General features: G+C 40.5%; 2 protein-coding genes and 1 long non-coding RNA gene across 6 annotated transcripts in view; 2 read left to right on the plus strand and 1 right to left on the minus strand.

Annotated features, from left to right (window-relative positions):
- LOC116530635 (galectin-10-like) overlaps positions 1 to 20,335 on the plus strand; it is a 61,818-nt gene that overhangs the window by 16,910 nt on the left and 24,573 nt on the right. The window lies entirely within an intron of this gene.
- The window catches only part of LOC116530643, a 34,423-nt gene continuing 14,147 nt past the window's right edge, over positions 60 to 20,335 (minus strand). For 2 of the 4 annotated variants that reach the window (XR_004260097.1, XR_004260094.1), the window contains 2 exons: positions 14,297 to 14,393; positions 60 to 2,576 (listed from right to left, as the gene is read on the minus strand). This is a non-coding gene — a long non-coding RNA (uncharacterized LOC116530643). The remainder of the gene's footprint in view (positions 2,577 to 14,296; positions 14,394 to 20,335) is intronic. The other 2 variants (XR_004260096.1, XR_004260095.1) reach the window with 1 other exon arrangement.
- Positions 14,754 to 19,677, plus strand: LOC116530637 (galactoside-binding soluble lectin 13-like). The gene is made up of 4 exons (XM_032248796.1): positions 14,754 to 14,846; positions 16,839 to 16,915; positions 17,409 to 17,619; positions 19,424 to 19,677. The coding sequence occupies exons 1-4, from the start codon at positions 14,832 to 14,834 to the stop codon at positions 19,538 to 19,540; spliced, it is 420 nt and encodes a 139-aa protein (XP_032104687.1). The 5' UTR covers positions 14,754 to 14,831; the 3' UTR covers positions 19,541 to 19,677.

Consider the following 20,335-nt stretch of genomic DNA (forward strand, 5'->3'; position numbering starts at 1 on the left):
ACACACACACACACACACACACACACACACACACACACACACACACAGCACCCCACCCCCATTATAAAACAGATTTATTCTTTGGGGGTTTTCAACAAAAACTGAAAAGCCCTAAAGACCTTTCAGGAGGCAAGGCTTTAGAATTCAGAAATAAACTACTGTGTTTTGAGCAATGCTGTATTTGCTGGGAGAAGACCGTAAATTTGGGTTGAGGAGCATGAAAAAGATGTTGAGTAGGTCCCCGGGGCAAATCAGAAATCATTTGTTGAACATTGGCTCCTGGACTCTATGTCATATTCTCTTTTTATCTGAGACATCACCCCTGGCCACGATGAGCATAGGGTAGTAGCTGGTATAAAGATGAATGCAACCAGTGCCCTATGTGAACTGAACTGAGCTGGTGAATATCAATAAAGAAAATGCAGTTACTGTGTGTTTGTCTAGCAGGCACAGCATGTAGGACCCTGTAGGTTATTCAGATACAATGGGCGTCATCTAGGGACATGTAGATATGAAATCAAACTCAAGTTCTGCTCCGAAAGTCATGGGTTCCAAGATAGTCTTTATCCACTCAGAGTCTCAGATCAGTCTTATTCATTTAGAGCAAGAAGTGCCTAATTCCCCCAAGAAATTATTTCCATGCTGATGATGGGGCCTATAATCCATCATCAAAATAGAGAAGTGGCCAAAACTGTGAGAGGGATGATGTAAGGAGGAAAGTGTACCTAACAAGAACCTGAGACTTTCCAGTGAGGGAGGAGGGAATTTCAGTTCATAAAGGAAAGCAACAAGAAAGAGAGGCATGAAGGTGTCATTTACTGTGCATTGACACCTCAAAGTATCTGATGTTAGATTAAAGGAGGGCAAGGAGAGAGGCATACCCACGAGTAAGGCTGGGGTATGCTGTGACAGTGAACATGGGAAGAGAGGATGAGTGATCAAAATGACACCTGAGATGGGCCCTGTAGATAAAGGCTACTATTTGATGAGACCCTCTTAAATCTGCATTGTTTGGCTTTTAGGTAATATGTTGTTTATCTTCAACTAAATGGCTCTCTATTTGTGCTATGAACCAGATGACAACAGTCCTCATAGAGGGAAAAGGGCTGTCATTGTGCCATCTTTGTGGGAGCTCCAAGCAGCTGACAGTAGAAGGTGGAGCCAACTGTTGCGGAGAAACATTTTCAGAGAAGATGAAAATACGGGTCTTGTTGGTTTAAGCAATGATATACACCAGTGATGGCTGCTCACTTTTTGGTTGTTCTTGTTTGTATTGGTTTGTTTTAATTTTTATTCATATACAAAGAGCTAGCATGGTTTCTTTCACTGCGTGCATGTCTTGCTTATCAATTCATTCATTAAGTCCAAGAACCAACCATGAGACTCATGATTTGAGGGAATTCAAGGCATGAATGGGGAGGTGAGGTAGCGAAGGAGGTAACCTGCCAGCCTCCAGGTGTTCACCCAGTCCTTGTGTTGAGTCAGACATGAGTGAAGCATCCTTTGGGATCCAGCCTAAAAGACCTTCAGAAAACATGGCTCTCACCACCTGATCTACCACTCACACACGAGTCCAGCTAACTGAGAAAGATCAGAATAAATGATTGCTCTAAGCCAACATGTGTTGGGAGGTTTGCTGGGCTGCAATGCCTAGTGAAACTGCAGCAAAGCAGGGTCGGCTCACTGTGTCCATGTGTATGAACTGTGTCCATCCCAACAATAAACTTCATATTTTCTGATGTAAAACCATGACCATTTTTTTCCAAAGAAAAATCCCAGGATTCTTCCATATACATCGGATAAACCTCACAATTATTTTTAAACATCAACTACTGGGGTTCTTAAGAGAAATCTTTGGACTCCTGTGATTCTCTAACTATTGCTTTAATTGAAATTTTCATGTGGGAAGTGTGTCTTTTTCCAAAGTTCCTGCATGGCAGCCTGTACAGAGCCAGGCATCATTACATACAATAAATATCCTGAGAACAATGGAAAGAATAAGGAAATTCCACCAGATTGTCCTCAAGTTACAAAATTTCTCCCCAAAGCCACGAGGTATACCTGTGTGGCTGTAAACAGCTATCTAAGATTTCAGTGCAGTGAGTCATCTGAGATTGGGTAAGGATTTTGTCTCAGAGTCTCTGACGTCAACAATATGCTATAGAAGGACGTTGTACCTAATGTCTTCTCAAACATTCCAGGGACCTTATAACCCACTCCTGGAGTCCCAAGAAGGTTTATTCTCCTTGATTTCTGGACGCCTCCCATCAAGTTCCTTGGGCCTTCATGGGGATGACCACTTCCTCTTTCCCTCTTAAGGAAAGAGCCAAATCCTGGGAAGTTGGTGATTTTTTAAATGACCAAGTGTAGGGAAAAGGGTGAGGAGAGATCATGCTGTTAGGAGGCTCTGGGGATCCTACAGAGGAATTTCTCAACAATGAGGAGTACGGTCATCTCCCTCAATTGCAGACAGACATTGAGATCAGAGAGACATCTCTTTACACTTGAACCATCTTCACAGAACATGGTGGGAGTGGATGGGCAAAGCTGTAACAGTGTTGGCCATTTATTATTACCTACAAGAGGAAAAATGCATCAGAAAGACAGTATGCCACCAAACAAGCTTTTGGCCTCCTCTTTACTCTGTCCTGGTACCTACAACATCCCATGAGAAAACTGAACCCAGGACACACACTTTTGTTTATAGATGACGTTTTGTGCCTATTTGAGACAGCTTTTCACTTTATTTCTAATGTTTCATCTCATTCTCCAGCAAGATTCTACCAAGCTGTGTATGTTTGCTCAGCCTCCCCACTAGCCTGTAAAATCCCCTATAAACTTGAATCCCTCCATCTTGTACAGGAGTTCACACAGAGTTAACGTGAGACCAAACCTTGAATGCTTTCAGCTTCATGAACTATGACTGCCATTCACTGCTGATGGCCCAGTTTCTCTTTGGAGTTGCCTAGATCTGAGCTGATGGTGGCCAAGAATAAAACTCAAGTGTTTGTGTTGGTTCCCGGTCTTTGCTATGGTAACCAGTGCCACAATGAACATATATGTGCATGTGTCTTTATAACAGAACGATTTATAATCCTTTTGGTATATACCCAGTAATGGGATTGTGGGGTCAAACGGAATTTCTATTTCTGGATCCTTCAGGAATCACCCAAATGCCCATCAATGATAGACTGGACAATGAAAATGTGGCATGTATACACCATGGAATACTACACAGCCATAAAAAAGGATGAGTTCATGTTCTTTGTAGGGACATGGATGAATCTGGAGACCATCATTCTCAGCAAATTGACACAAGAACAGAAAACCAAATACCACATGTTCTTGCTCATGGGTGGGTGTTGAACAATGAGAACACATGAGAACAGGGAGGGGAGCATCACACACTGGGGTCTGTTGGGGGGCTAAGGGAGGGACAGTGAGGGGCGGGGAGGTTGGGGAGGGATAACATAGGGAGAAATGCCAGATATAGGGGATGGGGGGATGGAGGCAGCAAATCACCTTGCCATGTATGTACCTATGCAACAATCCTGCATGATCTGCACATGTACCCTAGAACCTAAAGTACAATAATAATAAAAAACCTTAAGTGTTGTTGCAGAGATAGAATAGGACAAGTGTTGCAAAAACATAGGATATCATTTTGAAGAGCTTCTAAGCATAGGAAAAGATTCTTCACTTGATCTGAATAAAATGTGAATGTTTTGGCCTACCAATTAGAAAGGGCCAGAACATTTGGATGTATTCTTCATTACTGGGCTATAAAGTAACCTTCTAGATGTCAATTTGTTAAATTTAAAATGCACGCATTTTTGAACCAGTTATTTTTTGTGACTTTTTTAAATTATACTTTAAGTTCTGGGGTACATGGGCAGAACGTGTAGGTTTGTTACCTAGTAATACAAGTGCCATGGTGGTTTGCTGGATCCATTACCCCCTCACCTACATTAGGTATTTCTCCTAATGCTATCTCTCCCCTAGCACCCCACCCACCTGACAGGTCCCAGTGTGTGATGTTTCCCTCCCTGTGTCCATGTGTTCTCAGTGTTCAACTCCCACTTATGAGTGAGAACATGTGGTGTTTGGTTTTCTGTTCTTGTGTTAGTTTGCTGAGAATGATGGTTTCCAGATTCATCCATGTCCCTGCAAAGGATACAAACTCATCATTTTTTATGGCTGCATAGTATCTCATAGCATATATGTGCCACAGTTTCCCTGTCCAGTCTATTATTGATGGACATTTGGGTTGGTTCCAAGTCTTTGCTATTGTGAACAGTGCCGCAATAAACATATGTGTGCTTGTGTCTTTATAACAGAACAATTTATAATCTTTTGGGTTATATACCCAGTAATGGGATTGCTGGGTCAAATGGTATTTCTATTTCTAGATCCTTGAGGAATCACCACACTGTTTTCCACAATGGTTGAACTAATTTACACTCCCAGCAGTGTAAAAGTGTTCCTATTTCTCCACATTCTCTGCAGCATCCACTGTTTCCTGATTTTTTAATGATCACCATTCTAACTGGCATGAGATGGTATCTCATTGTGGTTTTAATTTGCATTTCTCTAATGACCAGTCATGACAAGCCTTTTTTGGTATGTTTGTTGGCTGCATATGTCTCCTTTTGAGAAGTGTCTATTTTTCACCCACTTTTTGATTTTTTTTTTTTTTCTCGTAAACTTGTTTATGTTATTTGTAGATTCTGGATATTAGCCGTTTGTCAGATGGATAGATTGCAAAAGTTTTCTGACACTCTAAGTTGCCTGTTCACTCTGATGATAGTTTCTTTTGCTGTGCAGAAGCTCTTTAGTTTAATCAAATCCCATTTGTCTATTTTGGCTTCCGTTGCCATTGCTTTTGGTATTTTAGTCATGAAGTCCTTGCCCATGCCTATGTCCTGAATGGTATTGGCTAGGTTTTCTTCTAGGGTTTTTATGGTTTTAGGTCTTATGTTTAAATCTTTAATCCATCTTGAGTTAATTTTTGTATAAAGTGTAAGGAAGGGATCCAGTTTCAGTTTTTTGCATACGGCTAGCCAGTTTTCCCATTTATTAAATAGGGAATCCTTTCCCCATTGTTTGTTTTTGCTAGGTTTTTCAAAGATCAGATGGTTCTAGGTGTGTGGCCTCTGCGGCCTCTGTTCGGTTTCACTGGTCTATATCTGTTTTGGTACCAGTACCATGCTGTTTTTATTACTGTAGACTTGTAGTATAGTTTGAAGTCAGAAAGCGTGATGTCTCCAAGCTTTTTTTTTTTTTTTTTTTTTTTTTTTGCTTAGGATTGTCTTGGCTATTCAGGCTCCTTTTTGGATCCATATGAAAAAGAAGGTATTTTTTCCAGTTCTGTGAAGAAAGTCAGTGGTAGCTTTATGGGGATAGCATTGAATATACAAATTACTTTGGGCAGTATGGCAATTTTTACGATATTGATTTTTTCCTAACCATGAGCATGGAATGTTTTTCCATTTATTCGTGTCCTCTTTTACTTCCCTGAACAGTGGTTTGTAGTTCTCCTTGAAGAGGTCCTTCACATGTCTTGTAAGTGTATTCCTGGGTATTTTATTCTCTTTGTAGCAATTGTGAATGGGAGCTCACTCATGATTTGGCTCCCTGTTTGTCCATTATTGGTGTATAGGAATGCTTGTGATTTTGCATATTAATTTTGTATACTGAGACTTTGCTGAAGTTGCTTATCAGCTTAAGGAGACTTTGGGCTGAGACGATGGGGTCTTCTAAATATACAGTCATGTCATCTGCAAATAGAGACGATTGACTTCCTCTTTTCCTAATTTAATACCCTTTCTTTCTTTTTCTTGCCTGATTGCCCTGACCAGAACTTCCATTGCTATGTTGAATAGGAGTGGTGAGAGAGGGCATTCTTGTCTTGTGCCAGTTTTCAAAGGGAATGCTTCCAGTTTTTGCCCATTCAGTATGATATTGGCGGTTGGATTGTCATAAATAGCTCTTAATATTTTGAGATAAGTTCCATCAATACCTAGTTTATTGAGAGTTTTTAGCATAAAAACCTGTTGATTTTTGCCAAAGAACTTCTCTGCATCTATTGAAATAATCATGTGGTTTTTGTCTTTGGTTCTATTTATGTGATAAATTACATTTATTGATTTGCATATGTTCAACCAGCCTTGCATCCCAGGGATGAAGTGGACTTGATCGTGATGGATAAGATTTTTTGATAAGCTGTTGGATTTGGCTTGCCAGTATTTTATTGAGGATTTTCACATCAGTGTTCACCAGGCATATTGGCCTGACATTTTCTTTTTCAGTTGTGTCTCTCCTGGGTTTTGTTATCAGGATGATGTTGGCCTTATAAAATGAGTTAGGGAGGATTCTTTCTTTTTCTATTGTTTGGAATAGTTTCAGAAGGAATGGTACCAGCTCCTCTTTGTACCTCTGGTAGAATCTGGTTGTGAACCCATCTGGTCCTGGACTATTTTTGGTTGGTAGGCTATAAAATGCTGCCTATATTTCAGAACTTGTTATTGGTCTAGTTAGGGATTCAACTTCTTCCTGGTTTAGTCTTGCAAATGTGTAAGTGTCCAAGAATTTATCCATATCTTCTATATTTTCTGGTTTATTTGCATGGAGTTGTTTGTAGTAATCTCTGATGGTAGTTTGTATTTCTGTGGCATTGGTGGTAATATCCCTTTTATCATTTTTATTGCATCTATTTGATTCTTCTCTCTTTTCTTCTTTATTAGTCTGGCTAGTGGTTTATCTATTTTGTTGAGCTTTTCAAAAAACCAGCTCCTGGATTCATTGATTTTTTGAAGGGTTTTTTGTGTCTCTATCTCCTTCAGTTCTGCTCTGGTCTTAGTTATTTCTTGTCTTCTGCTAGTTTGAACATCTTTATTTCTGCCTCCATTTCATTACTTATCCAATAGTCATTCGGGAGCAGGTTGTTCAGTTTCCATGTAGCTGTGTGGTTTTGAGTGAGTTTCTTAATCCTGAGTTCTAATTTAATTGCACTGTGGTCTGAGAGGCCATTTGTTATAATTTCCATTCTTTTGTATTTGTTGAGGAGTGATTTACTTCCAATTATGTGGTCGATTTTAGAATAAGTGTGATTTGGTGCTGAGAGGACCATATATTCTCCTGATTTGGGGTGGAGAGTTCTGTAAATGTCTATTGGGGCCACTTGGTCCAGAGCTGAGTTCAAGTCCTGGATATCCTTGTTAATTTTCTGTCCTGGTGATCTGTCTAATATTGGCAGTGGAGTGTTAAAGTCTCCGAATATTATTGTGTGGGAGTCTAAGTCTTTTTGTAGGTCTCTAAGAACTTGCTTTACGAATCTAGGTGCTCTTGCATTGGGTGCATATATATTTAGGATAGTTAGCTCTTATTGTTGCATTGATCCCTTTACTATTATGTAATGCCCTTCTTTGTCTCTTTTGATCTTTGTTGGCTTAAAGCCAGTTTTATCAGAAACTAGGATTGTAACACTTGATTTTTTTTGCTCTCCATTTTCTTGGTAAATCTTCCTCCATCCCTTTATTTTGAGCCTATATGTGTCTTTGCATGTGAGATGGGTCTCCTGAATACAGGATATCAATGGGTCTTCACTCTTTATCTAGTTTTCCAGTCTGTGTCTCTTAATTGGGGCATTTAACCCATTTACATTTAAGGTTAATATTGTTATGTGTGAATTTGATCCTGCCATTATGATGCTAGTTGGTTATTTTGGCCTTTAGTTGATGCACTTTCTTCATAGTGTCAATGGTCTTTATAATTCAGTGGTTTTTTTAGTGGCTGGTACCCCTGTTTCTTTACATTGGTGATGGAAGGCCCATTCCTCAAAGTAATAAAAGCCGTATGTGTCAGATCCACACCTAGTGTCATCCTGAATGGGGAAAACCTGAAAGCCTTTTCTCTAAGATCTGAAACCCAATAAGGATGGCCATTTTCACACTGTTATTCCACATAGTACCAGAAGTCCTAGCTAGAGCAATTAGACAAGAAAACAAACAAATAAAAAAAAAAAAAAAAAAAAAAAAAAAAACAAAACAAAGGGCATCCCAATTGGAAAGGAAGAAGATAACATAATCTTATATTTGGAAAAACATAAAGACTCTACAAAAAAACATTAGAACTGATAAAACAAATTCAGTAAGATGCCTATGTCCTTAATGGTATTGCTTAGGTTTTCTTCTAGGGTTTTTATGGTTTTAGGTCTTACATTTATGTCTTTAATCCGTCTTGAGTTAATTTTTGTGTAAGGTGTAAGGAAAGGGTCCAGTTTCATTTTTCTGCATATGGCTAGCCAGTTTTCCCAACACCATTTATTAAATAGGGAATCCTTTCCCCGTTGCTTGTTTTTGTCAGGTTTTTCAAAGATCAGATGGTGGTAGATGTGTGGTGTTATTTCTGAGGCCTCTATTCTGTTCCATTGGTCTATGTATCTGTTTTAGTACCAGTATCAGGCTGTTTTGGGTACTGTAGCCTTGTAATATAGTTTGAAGTCAGGTGGCATGATGCCTCCAGCTTTGTTTTTCTGCTTATGATTGTCTTGGTTATGTGGGCTCTTTTTTGTTTGTTTGTTTGCTCCATATAAAAATTAAAGTAGTTTTTTCTAATTCTGTGAAGAAAGTCAATGGTAGCTTGATGGGGATAGCATTGAATCTATAAATTACTTTGGGCAATATGGCCATTTTCACAATATTGCTTCTTTCTATCCATGAGAATGGAACGTTTTTTCATTTGTTTGTGTCCTCTTTTACTTCCTTGAGTGGTGATTTGTAGTTTTCCTTGAAGAGGTTCTTCACATTCCTAAAGTATCTAGGAATAAGTTGTATTCCTAGATACTTTATTCTCTTTGTAGGAATTGTGAATGGGACTTCAACTCATGATTTGGCTCTCTGTCTATTATTGTTGTATATAAATGCTTGTAATTTTTGTATCCTGAGACTTTGCTGAAGTTACTTATCACCTTAAGAATATTTTGGGCTGAGATGATGGGGTCTTCTAAATATACCATCATGTCTCTAATTTGACTTTCTCTCTTCCTGTTTGAATACCCTTTATTTCTTTTCTTGTATGATTGCTATGGCCAGAACTTTCAATACTATGTTGAATAGGCATGGTGAGAGAGGGCATTCTTATCTTGTGCTGGTTTTCAAAGGGAATGCTTCTGCTTTTGCCCATTTAATATGATATTGGCTGCAGGCTTATCATAAATACCTCTTGTTATTTTGAGATAAGTTTCATCAATATCTGGTTTATTGAGAGAGTTTTTAGCATGAAGCGGTGTTGAATTTCATCAAAGGCCTTTTCTGCATCTGTTGAGATAATCATGTGATTTTTGTCATTGCTTCTGCCTATGTGATGGGTTACATTTATTAATTTGTGTACATTGAACCAGCCTTCCATAACAGGTATGATGCCAACCTGATTGTGGTGGATAAACTTTTTGATGTATTGCTGGATTTGGTTTGCCAGTATTTTATTGAGGATTTTCGCATCAATGTTCATCAGAGATACTGGCCTAAAATTTTCTCTTTTTGTGGTGTCTCTGCCAGGTTTTGGTATCAGGATGATGCTGGCCTCATAAAATGAGTTAGGGAGGAGTCTCTCTTTTCCTATTGTTTGGAATAGTTTCAGAAGGAATGGTACCATCTCCTTTTTGTACCTCTGGTGGAGTTCATCTGTGAATCTGTCTGGCCCTGTGCTTTTTTTTTTGGTTGGCAGGCTATTAATTACTGCCTCAATTTCAGAACTTGTTATTTGTCTATTCAGGGTTTTGACTTTTTCCTGGTTTAGTCTTGAAAGGGTGTATATATCCAGGAATTTATTTATTTATCTAGATTTTCTAGTTTGTTTGTGTAGAGGTGTTTATAGTATTATTTGATGGTAGTTTGTACTTCTGTGAGATCAGTGGTGATATTCCCTTCATCATTTTTTATTGCATCTATTTGAGTCTTCTCTCTTTTATTCTTGATTAGTTTGGCTAGCAGTCTATCTATTTTGTTAATTTTTTCAAATCGCCCACTCCTGGGTTAATTGAGTTTTTGAAGGGTTTTTTGTGTATCTATTTCTTTCAGTTCTGCTCTGATCTTAGTTATTTCTCATGTTCTGTTAGCTTTTGAATGTTTGCTCTTGCTTCTCTAGTTCTTTTAATTGTGATGTTAAGTTGTTGATTTTAGATCTTTCCTGCTTTCTCTTTTTGAAATGAAGAAAAAAAATGTTTAGAGCAGTCAGAAAGAAAGGTTGGGTTATCCACAAAGTGAAGCCCATTAGGCTTGCAGCAGATCTCTTTGGAGAAACCCTACACGCCAGAAGAGAGTGGGGGCCAATATTCAACATTCTTAAAGAAAAATATCTTCAATCCAGAATTTTATATCCAGCCAAACTAAGCTTCATAAACAAATGAGAGATAAAATTTTTTACTGACAAACAAATGCTGAGAGATTTTGTCACCACCAGGCCTGCCTTACAAGAGCTCCTGAAGGAAGCACTAAGTATGGCAAGGAACAACTGGTACCAGCCACTGCAAAAACATACTAAATTGAAAACACCGTTGACACTATAAAGAAACTGCATCAACTAATGTACAAAATAATCAGCTAGCATCATAATGACATAATGTACATAATAATCAGCTAGGATGAAATTCACACATAACAATATTAACCTTAAATGTAAATGGGCTAAATGCCCCAATTAAGAGACACAGACTGGCAAACTGGATAAAGAGTCAAGACTCGGCCGGGCGTGGTGGCTCACACCTGTAATCCAAGCACTTTGGAGGCCAAGGCGGGCGGATTACCTGAGGTCGGGAGTTCAAGATCAGCCTGACCAACATGGTGAAACACCATCTTAAAAAAAAAAAAAAAGAGTCAAGACTCATTGGTGTGCTGTATTCAGGAGACCCATCTCACATGCAAAGACACATATAGGCCCAAAATAAAGGGATGGAGGAAGATTTACCAAGAAAATGGAAAGAAAAAAAAAATCAGGGGTTGCAATCCTAGTCTTTGATAAAACAGACTTTAAGCCAACAAAGATCAAAAGAGACAAAGAAAGGCATTACATAATGGTAAAGGGATCAATGCAACAAGAAGAGCTAACTATCCTAAATGTATATGCACCCAATGCAGGAACACCCAGATTTATAAAACTAGTTCTTAGAGACCTACAAAGAGACTTAGACTCCTACACAATAACAGTGGGAGACTTTAACACCCCACTGTCAATATTAAACAGAACCAAGACAGAAAATTAACAAGGATATCCAGGACTTGAACTCAGCTCTGGAACAAGTGGACCTAATAGATATGTACAGAACTCTCCACCCCAAATCAACAGAATATACATTCTTCTCAGCACCACATAGCATGTATTCTAAAACTGGCCATATAATTGGACATAAAACACTCCTCAGCAAATGCAAAAGAATGAAAATCATAACAGTCTCTCAGACCACAGTGCAATCAAATTGGAACTCAGGATTTAAAAAATCACTCAAAAGCACACAGCTACATGGAAACTGAACAATCTGCTTCTGAATGACTACTAGGTAAATAATAAAATGAATGTAGAAATAAATGTATTGCTTCTTTAACCTAATCTAACATTCAGTTACCTTAATGTGTCAATGCACAGTGAATTATACTCTTCGTGCCTTTTCTTCCTTGGTTTTTCCAATATGGACTGAAATTTCCTGTCCTCTCATTGGAAACTTTCAAGGTTCTGATTAGGCACACTCTCCTCATTACACCATACCTGTAATAGTCTGGTCAGTTCTTTGTTTTCAAAATGAATTATAGGCCCCGTCACCAGCATGGAATTCATTTCTTGGAGAATTAGGCAATTTTTGCTCTGAGTCAATGGAGACTATCCTGGAACCCATGATTTCCTGTGGAGAACATGTCTGATTTCATGTCTGCTTGCTCCTGGATGACACTCATTTTATTTGAATAAGCTACAGAGTCCTACATGCTGGCCTTGCAACACACACAGTGACTCCCTTTCTTGACTGATATTCACCAGCTCATTTCAGTTCACATGGGCCATTTGTTACACTCATTTTCATCTCAGATGCAACCCTTTACTCATGGAGGCCAGGATGACATCTTAGATACAAAGAGATGACAAAGAGTTTAGGAGCCAATGTTCAACAGAGAATTTTTGAATTGCTTCTTGGGACCTACTCAAAATCATTTTCATGCTCCTCAAGCCAATTCCCAATCTTCTCCCAGAAAATACAGCATTGCTCAAAACACAAAAGTCATTCCTGGACTCTAAGGCCTTCATTCTCATAGGTCTTTAGGCTTTTCAGCTTTTGTTGAAGTCTCCCACAAAATAAATTTACTCTGTGATAATATTGTCCATAATGCCCAAGTCCCTCAAAGATGTCTCCCCCATGGAATTGTCCATAGTGCTGAGCATTAGTGCGTTTAGCCCTGTACTGGAAAGTGTGGGGCCAATATGACGAAATAAGAGAGGAATTTTGTTCTGTTCTGTTTTGTATTTGACAGATCATGGTCAAAATCTCCACGAAGAATAAAGCAGAAATTCAACTTGGATTTTTTAAACCACAATTTCTGCAGTGCCCTCTCTCACCACTTCTATTCAACGTAGTACTAGAAGTCCTGACTAAAGTAATCATGCAAGAGAAAGGAAGAAAGGGCATCTAAATAGAAAGAGAGGTCAAACTATCCCTGTATGCAAAAAATCACTAGAACTCCTATATGCCAACAACAGCAAAGTATAAAGTCAAATCAGGAATCCAATTCTATTCACAACTGTCACAAAAAGAATAAACTACCTAAAATTACAGCTAACCAGGGAGGTGAAAGATTGCTATAATGAGAATTACAAAACACTGCTCAAAGAAACCAGAGATGACACAAAGAAATGGAAAAATATTCCATGCTCATGGATAAGAAAAATCAATATTATTAAAACAGTCATACTGTCCAAAGACATTTACAGATGCAACGCTGTTCCTAGCAAACTATGAATGACATTCTTCACAGAATTAGAAGAAAAACTATTTTAAAATTCGCATGGAATCAAAAGAGAGCCAAATAACTGAGGCAATTCTATGCAAAAAGAACAAAGCTAGAGGCATCACATTACAAGGCTACAGTAACCAAAACAACATAGTTTTGCTATGAAAACAGATGCATGGACCAATGGAACAGAATGGAGAGCTCAGGAGTAAGGCCACACCTCTACAACCATTTGATATTCGACAAAGCTGACCAAACAAGCAATGGAAAAAATGACTTTCTTTCTTTTTTCTTTTTTTTAAGACGGGGTTTCACCATGTTGGTCAGGCTGGTCTTGAACTCCCCACCTCAGGTGATCCACCCACTTTGGCCTCCCAGAGTGCTGGGATTACAGGCGTGAGCCACCGTGCCTGGCCGAAAAAATGATTTTCTATTGAAGAAATGGTACTGGGTGAACTGGCTAGCCATATGCAGAATATTGAAACTGGACCCCTTCTCTACACCATATAGAACAATCAACTCAAGGTAAATTAAAGACTTAAATGTAAAACCCGCAACTATAAACACCCTGGAAGACAACCTAGGCAACACCATGCAGGACATAGGCATGAGGAAAGATTTCATGATAAAGATGTAAAAGGCAATCACAAAAAAAAAAGCAAAAATTGACAAACAGAATCTAATTAAACTAAAGAGGTTCTGCACAGCAAAGTAAACTATCAATAAACAGACAGCCTACAGAATGGGAGAAAATATTTTCCAACTACGTATCTGAAGAAGGTCTAATGTCCGAGCATCTATAAGGAACTTCAACAACTTTACACAAAAGAAACAAACCCATAAAAAAGTTGGCAAAGGGCTCGGCACAGTGGCTCATATCTGTAATTCCAGCACTTTGGGCAGCCAATGCTGGTGGATCGCTTGAACACAGGAATCTGTGAACAGACTTGGTAACATGGCAAAAACCCATCTCTACTAAAAATAGAAAAAAATTAGTCTGGCATGGTGACATCTGCCTGTAGTTCCAGCTACTTAGGAAACTGAGCTGGAAGGATCACCTGAGCCCAGGAGCCAGAGGTTACAGTGAGCTGTGCTGGTGCCACACCACTCCAGCCTGAGTGTCAGGGTGAACATATAATAAAAGTTAAAAAAAAAAAATCAAAGAAGAAACAACAATCTCACCTTTCTCCCGGAATCTTCAGGAGAAAGTGTCTCTTAAACTTTGACTTAAATGGACACCAAGAGAAATGAGAGAGTGTAACTAGAGCTTAGGTGTGTGACAGTCAGATGAGAGTGGCCCTCACCTGGCAGAGCCAAGCGGCCTAGTGTGGAGCAGGTTCATGCAGGAACTTTCTCTACTTCTCTGCCCAGATTCTCCTGGGGATCAATGTCAGTGTTCTCCTAGAAAGTTTAAAGGCAAAGAGAAGAATTACCTTTTAGGGCTAATGTCTTTCCCCTAAATATCCAACTTTTTTTTTTTTTTGGCCATTGTACAAATTGGAAAAATGTACACCTTCTGGGTAGATTCTGCATAGTAGAGAAAAGGCTTGAGAGGCATAAAGGCTGGGCTTTACTATCACTCCCTCACTCCATCATCCTTATCTATGCATTTCCCTGGTAACCTAATCCACAGCCTGGTACCTCCCACTGTCATTTCTGCTGCATTACAGACACAGACCTGCAAATAGCTATGGTTGCTGGGAGGAGCATGGAATCTGGAATGAAGCCAGAGGGAAAGGCTGAAAGGGATCATTTAAATGCTGCCAAGTCCAAGGTTTACTCAGAACACGGGACAGAAGACTGGACACAATTCTGAAGATCACGCAGAAAGAGAGACCAATGTCATCTCTACCCGTGAGTTGAAAAGGCACAGCCTTCAATAATCTCAAGTCACACAAACCAAGAAAGAAATGGAAAATTGTATGGGATGAAAATATGAGCATTTCTACTGTGCATGCTTTACTGAGAATTGTGGGTGTGTGGAAAAGAAATCCTGAGGCTGTGGTATCTGAGATGCTTGTAGGGTGTGGGGTGTGGACTCTCGGGACTCTAGACCAGTGTAACCCTCTGTGAGCATGTGGTGGTGTCTGATGAGAATGAGATCTGCTGAGATGATGTGACTTTAGATGGAAGGTGGATGCCCCACCAGGAAGAGCAGATGTGTGAGTGAGTGTAAGGGAGTGAGTGTGCTTTGTCTTCCTGTCCGTTATGTGAGTGTGTGTGTGAGCACAGCCAGACCAGTGCATGAGCATTTTTATGTGCACAGTGAGCAGGTGTGTGTGCTAGAATTTGACTATGTATTGAAGCGGGAAAACATGCATCTGGCTTTCTGTGCATGTGAAACTTCCTCCCCACACAGCAACACCTTTGATGAAGAATCTGTGTGTCTTTTTATGAGTGTCAATGTGGATCCCAGGTGGCTTAACTGGTGGGGCTCTTGGGGATTATGAGTTATCAAGGACTCAGATCACTTATGAGAGCAAAATGTATGATCAGTAGATGTCTTTTCCCAATAAGAGTGGGGAAGGTGAATGCAGAATATGGGGGCGATGGTTCCTGAGGTGGGGTCTGCACAAAGTGACCACTGGTTCTTGCTTCCAACTCAGCTTCCCTGTCCTGAGCCTATCCTGTTCTTCCCATTGTGGGACAGGAGGATGTGCAGATGATGGTTTGCTAGGGAAGGACAGCAGAGGCAGAGGTTTCAGACACCGAGTCATGCAAAATATCCACTGTAAGCTGTGTCTGAACTGAGACTAAACTTGTTTCTCCACCCATGAAGGAACAAATTTAGTCTCAGTTCAGACAGAGCTTACAGTGGATATCAGTCAACAAAGCAGCTGGGTTCACAGGCTCATGGCTTCAATTCCACCAATTTGGGAGGCAAAGATAAGAGAATAACTTGAGGCCAGAAGTTTACGACTGTTTCTTTAAAAAACTTTAAATATCAGACGGGTAGAGTGACAGGCACTTTTCATCCCAACTACTCAAGAGGGAGCAGGTGTGTGAGGATCACTGCAGCCCAGGAATTCGAGGTTTCAGTGAGCTATGATTGTACCACTGCACGTCAGCTTGGGCAAAAGAGCAAGACTCTATCTCAAAAATACAAAAAAATCGTCAATCACTTGTAGTCGTTGCAGGAATCAATAATTTCCTCCAGTTATGTCCCTGATCCACAGGCTTCATTTGTGCGAGTACTGGGGCTGTGCTCTCAGCAATGTGGCCCCTTCTGGGAAGGATGTCATTGCCCTTGATGATTGTGATGCATGTACATCCCACACATAGGGATTTCCTATTTTTTAAAAAAAATAATTTCCCTGTCTGTTTAAACAAATGTTGTTTCTCACTGGAGTGAATTTTTAAACTCTTACATTATCAAGTCTTGTTTTTATTTTCAGAGGTGAAAATGAAGGCAGGTCAGTGTTTCAGGAGGACTTCCTTGTTCTGTTAGTTCACCCCTAACAGGACCTACACATTCTAAGGATTAGGGTAAACGTTTTACATATATTAACTCCTCTATTATGGAGAACATCCTAAAACATAGGAATTCCTGATAATCCTCCTTGTCCTAGGGAAACTGAGGCAGGGAGAGTTCAAGTAATGGATCTAAGATTGCACTGCTTGTAAAAGGCAGAATGAGGACCAGAATCCAGGCATCCTGAACCCTTGCTCTTACCTATGGGTCCACGATATCTTCAGGAATATGGGCCCCTGACTGTTATGGGGTGAAAGGGGGAGGCCTTGGAGTCTGCCCTTTGATCTCTAAACTCCTGCACCATGGGAATCTGTTACAGGAGGGGAGGCTGCACCTGACCCTGCACCTCTCACTCACCCTCAATACCCTGGCAGGTGCCATACAAACTGCCTGTGTCCTTGTCTATTGGTTCCTGTGTGATTATCAAAGGAACACCAATCCTCTCTTTTATGTGAGTACTCTATGGTCCAATGGAGGGGGTGGAGAAGGGAGAATATTTGCTAAGGGCTTGATGTTATGTGTGAGTGATGTGGAAATGTCTAGCTGGCAGGATGGAGGCTTCATGCAGGTGCAGGTCCTGGAGACCCTCCAGCACCTGGCATGAGACCTGTAGCAACTGCATGTGGGCCAGCCACGGGGCCTAGGGGAGGAGGACACTCAGTGGGTTGGGGCTGTGGCTCTTCATCAAGGGGCATTGAATTTTCAGGGAATGAACAAGTCAGGCCCAGGTCAGTGACTGGCTCAGTTTTCATCTGGGGATGAGGAGCACAGCATCTCCCTGCCAGGGGCATGAGGAGCTGAAGCATCCCCACAGGGACCAGGCCTGCAGTATCATCAGGGAGACTTTTGCCCTGGGTAAAGGGGGGAAGGGATCTGTGTGTGTGTTGAATGTGTGTTTGCGCAAGGGAGGGACCTGCCCAACCTGCTGTGTGCTTTGCCCTCAGCAATGACCCACAGCTGCAGGTGGATTTCCACACTGGAATGGATGAGGACTCAGAAATTGCCTTCCATTTCCGAGTGCACTTTGGCCATCGCATGGTCATGAACAGTCGTGAGTTTGGGATATGGAAGTTGGAAGAGAAATCATACTTCGTGCCCTTTGAGGATGGCGAACCATTTGAGCTGCGCATCTACGTGCGTCACAGTGAGTACGAGGTGAGCACCCCAGGAGCTCCCAGAACCCAGGCTCTGTGGGCCCCCAGAGCAGGAGGCAGCTCTCACTGACCTGGCCTCACCAGCCCCTCAGGGCCCATCTTTCATAACTACTCCTGCCCCAGGTTTTCATCACAGAGCGCCCTCTGCTTGCACTGCCATCCTCAGCTCTTTCCCAAATGTGACCAAGGTCAAGGTCAGCTCACCTTCCATTTCCCCCAAAGTAGAGGTTTTCCTCTGTTTTTTCACATAGTGTTCATTTCTACTTATGCCATTATTTAAATTTCATTTAGCTCAGTGAATACAATACACTTAAGAAAAAAGTTGTTTTAATCAGTCAAAAATTAAGTCTTCATCTCACTTCTGGGCCCCAATTCTACTCATTAGAACAACATTACCAGAGCTCTGCTCTCCTTCAGAGAGACTTTTTTTTTTTTTTTTTTTTTTTTGAGACAAGAGTCTCACTTTATCATCCAGGCTGGAGTGCAATGGCATGATCTCAGCTCACTGCAACCTTCATCTCCTGGATTCAAGTGATTCTCTTGCCTTAGCCTCCCAAGTAGCTGGGATTACAGGCACGTGCCACCACACCTGGCTAATTTTTGTATTTTTAGTGGAGATGGGGTTTCACCATGTTGACGAGGCTGGTCTTGAACTCCCAACCTCAAGATATTCACCCAACTCAGCCTCCCAATATACTGGGATTACAGGCATGAGCTACCGTGCCCAGTCCTTCAGAGGAAGTATCTGCCTATGGAAGCATGCAGATATGTCTATGATTCCCTTCGTTTTAAAGCAAATCCTGGTATAACTTACTCTACAGGTTACCATTTAGGAACTAAGTTGCTTTGTTGTCAAAGAATGTATCTTAAAGACATTATCAGTCCATGGTGCTGCTTCAGTTTTTAAAGATTGCATAACATTGCATTAAGAAGTTTACCCAAAATTATTAAACTTGACACTTTTTTGGGCACTAAAGTTGTTTGCAATATTTTGCTCTCACAAATGATGCTGTATTAAGTTTTCTAATCAATCCTTTTGTCATTACCAACTTCCCAATACTTATTTTGGAAGATAATTACAAAAAAATGGAAAAACTGGCTCAAAAATGTGTGTATTTTAAATTTGAAAAAATATTAATAAAGTGACTTTCTCTATAGCCTCGCTATAAGGAATATATCCATACTTTCTGGCTTTCTCTAATGAATACGGCAAATGATTCACATCTTACTCAGATTCAAGTGAGGGATCTTTTCCTATGCTTTGAAGTTGTTAAACATAATATCCTATGCTTTATAAGACCTGTGCTTCTTCAACTCTCTAACAACACTGGTTTCGCTCTTTGCCAATAGCATCTCAGATGTAGGCTACTCCAAAGAGAAACTGTGCTATCAGTAGTAAAAGGCAGTCACAGTTCATGGAAGTGAAAAGTATGCATTTCAATGAACATGGTCAAGTAGTAACTCTGTGGCAGACCCTGTGCAAGATGCAGAGTCTCAAGTTCCTGAGACACAGTCCCTAGTGATGGGGATCATCCAGGTTAGAAGGGAGGCTGAGTTAACAGGGACTGTGTGACAGAGTGTAGAACTTCACTAGAAGAACGAGAGAAAGCATTAGAAACAAAGTCGGCAACTGTCTCAAATAGGCACAAACGTCTTGTGTGAACAGAAGTGTGTCTACTAAGTTCACTTGCATAACTAGGAGTTTTCTTGGGGAAAGTTATTGGTACTAAGGCAGAGTGAAGAGGAGGTTGAAAACTTGTTTGGTGGCGTACTGTCTTTCTGATGCATTTTTTTTCCTCCTGTAGGTAAAGGTAAACGGCCAACGCATTTACAGCTTTGTCCATCGACTCCCGCCATCATTTGTGAAGATGATGCAAGTGTGCAGAGATATCTTCCTCACCTCAGTGTGTGTCTGCAATTGAGAGAGATGATCACATTCCTCACTGTTGAGGAATCCCTCTTTCTACCTGACCATGGGATTCCTAGAGCCTGCTAACAGAATTGTCCCTCTTTATCCCTTCCCCCACACTTGGTTATTAAAAAAGCACCAAACCTCACATGCTTTGGTTCTTGCTTTAAGAGGGGGAAAGAGGGAGTGGTCATCCTTAAGAGCATCCAGGGCATTTATGGGAGGCACAATGAAATCAAAGGGGATAAACCTTCCTGTGACAAAGGAAGTGAGTGACAAGGTCCCTGGAATGTCTGAGAAGACATTAGAAACAGCATGTTTCTATAGCACGTAGTTGACAGGTGACATCATACAGTCTGAACCAAATCACTTACTCAATCTCAGATGACTCATGGCACTGAAATGTTAGTTAGCTGTTTACAGCCAGGAAGGTACACCTGGTGACTCTGGGGAAACCCTTGAGGAAAATTATGTGGAATTTCTTAATTTTTTCCATTGTTCTCAGGATGCTTATTGTGTATGAACACTGTGCTTGGCTTTGTGCGGGCTGCTGTGAAGAAACTGAAGAAAAAGATGACAAGTTTTGCATGTAAAGTTTTCAATCCAAGTAATAGAGAATCACTGGAGCCCAGTGATTTCCCTTGAAGAATCCCAGTTATCCTTATTTTCAAACATTTGAAGATGTTTCCATTTTATGTGGGCAGAATCCAGAGGCTTCTCTTTGGAAATAACTTATCACCACATCCACACCAACATCTACAGTGTGTGTGTGTGTGTGTGTGTGTGTGTGTGTGTGTGTGTGTGTGTG

Source organism: Sapajus apella, unplaced genomic scaffold, assembly GCF_009761245.1.
Source record: "Sapajus apella isolate SASKATOON/1434 unplaced genomic scaffold, GSC_monkey_1.0 scaffold68, whole genome shotgun sequence".
Taxonomy (NCBI): domain Eukaryota; kingdom Metazoa; phylum Chordata; class Mammalia; order Primates; family Cebidae; genus Sapajus; species Sapajus apella.

Coding starts and splice junctions, on each gene's coding strand:
- LOC116530637 (XM_032248796.1), top strand. Junction 16,916..17,408: donor ACACCAATCCTCTCTTTTAT/GTGAGTACTCTA, acceptor CTTTGCCCTCAG/CAATGACCCACAGCTGCAGG. Junction 17,620..19,423: donor TGCGTCACAGTGAGTACGAG/GTGAGCACCCCA, acceptor TTCCTCCTGTAG/GTAAAGGTAAACGGCCAACG.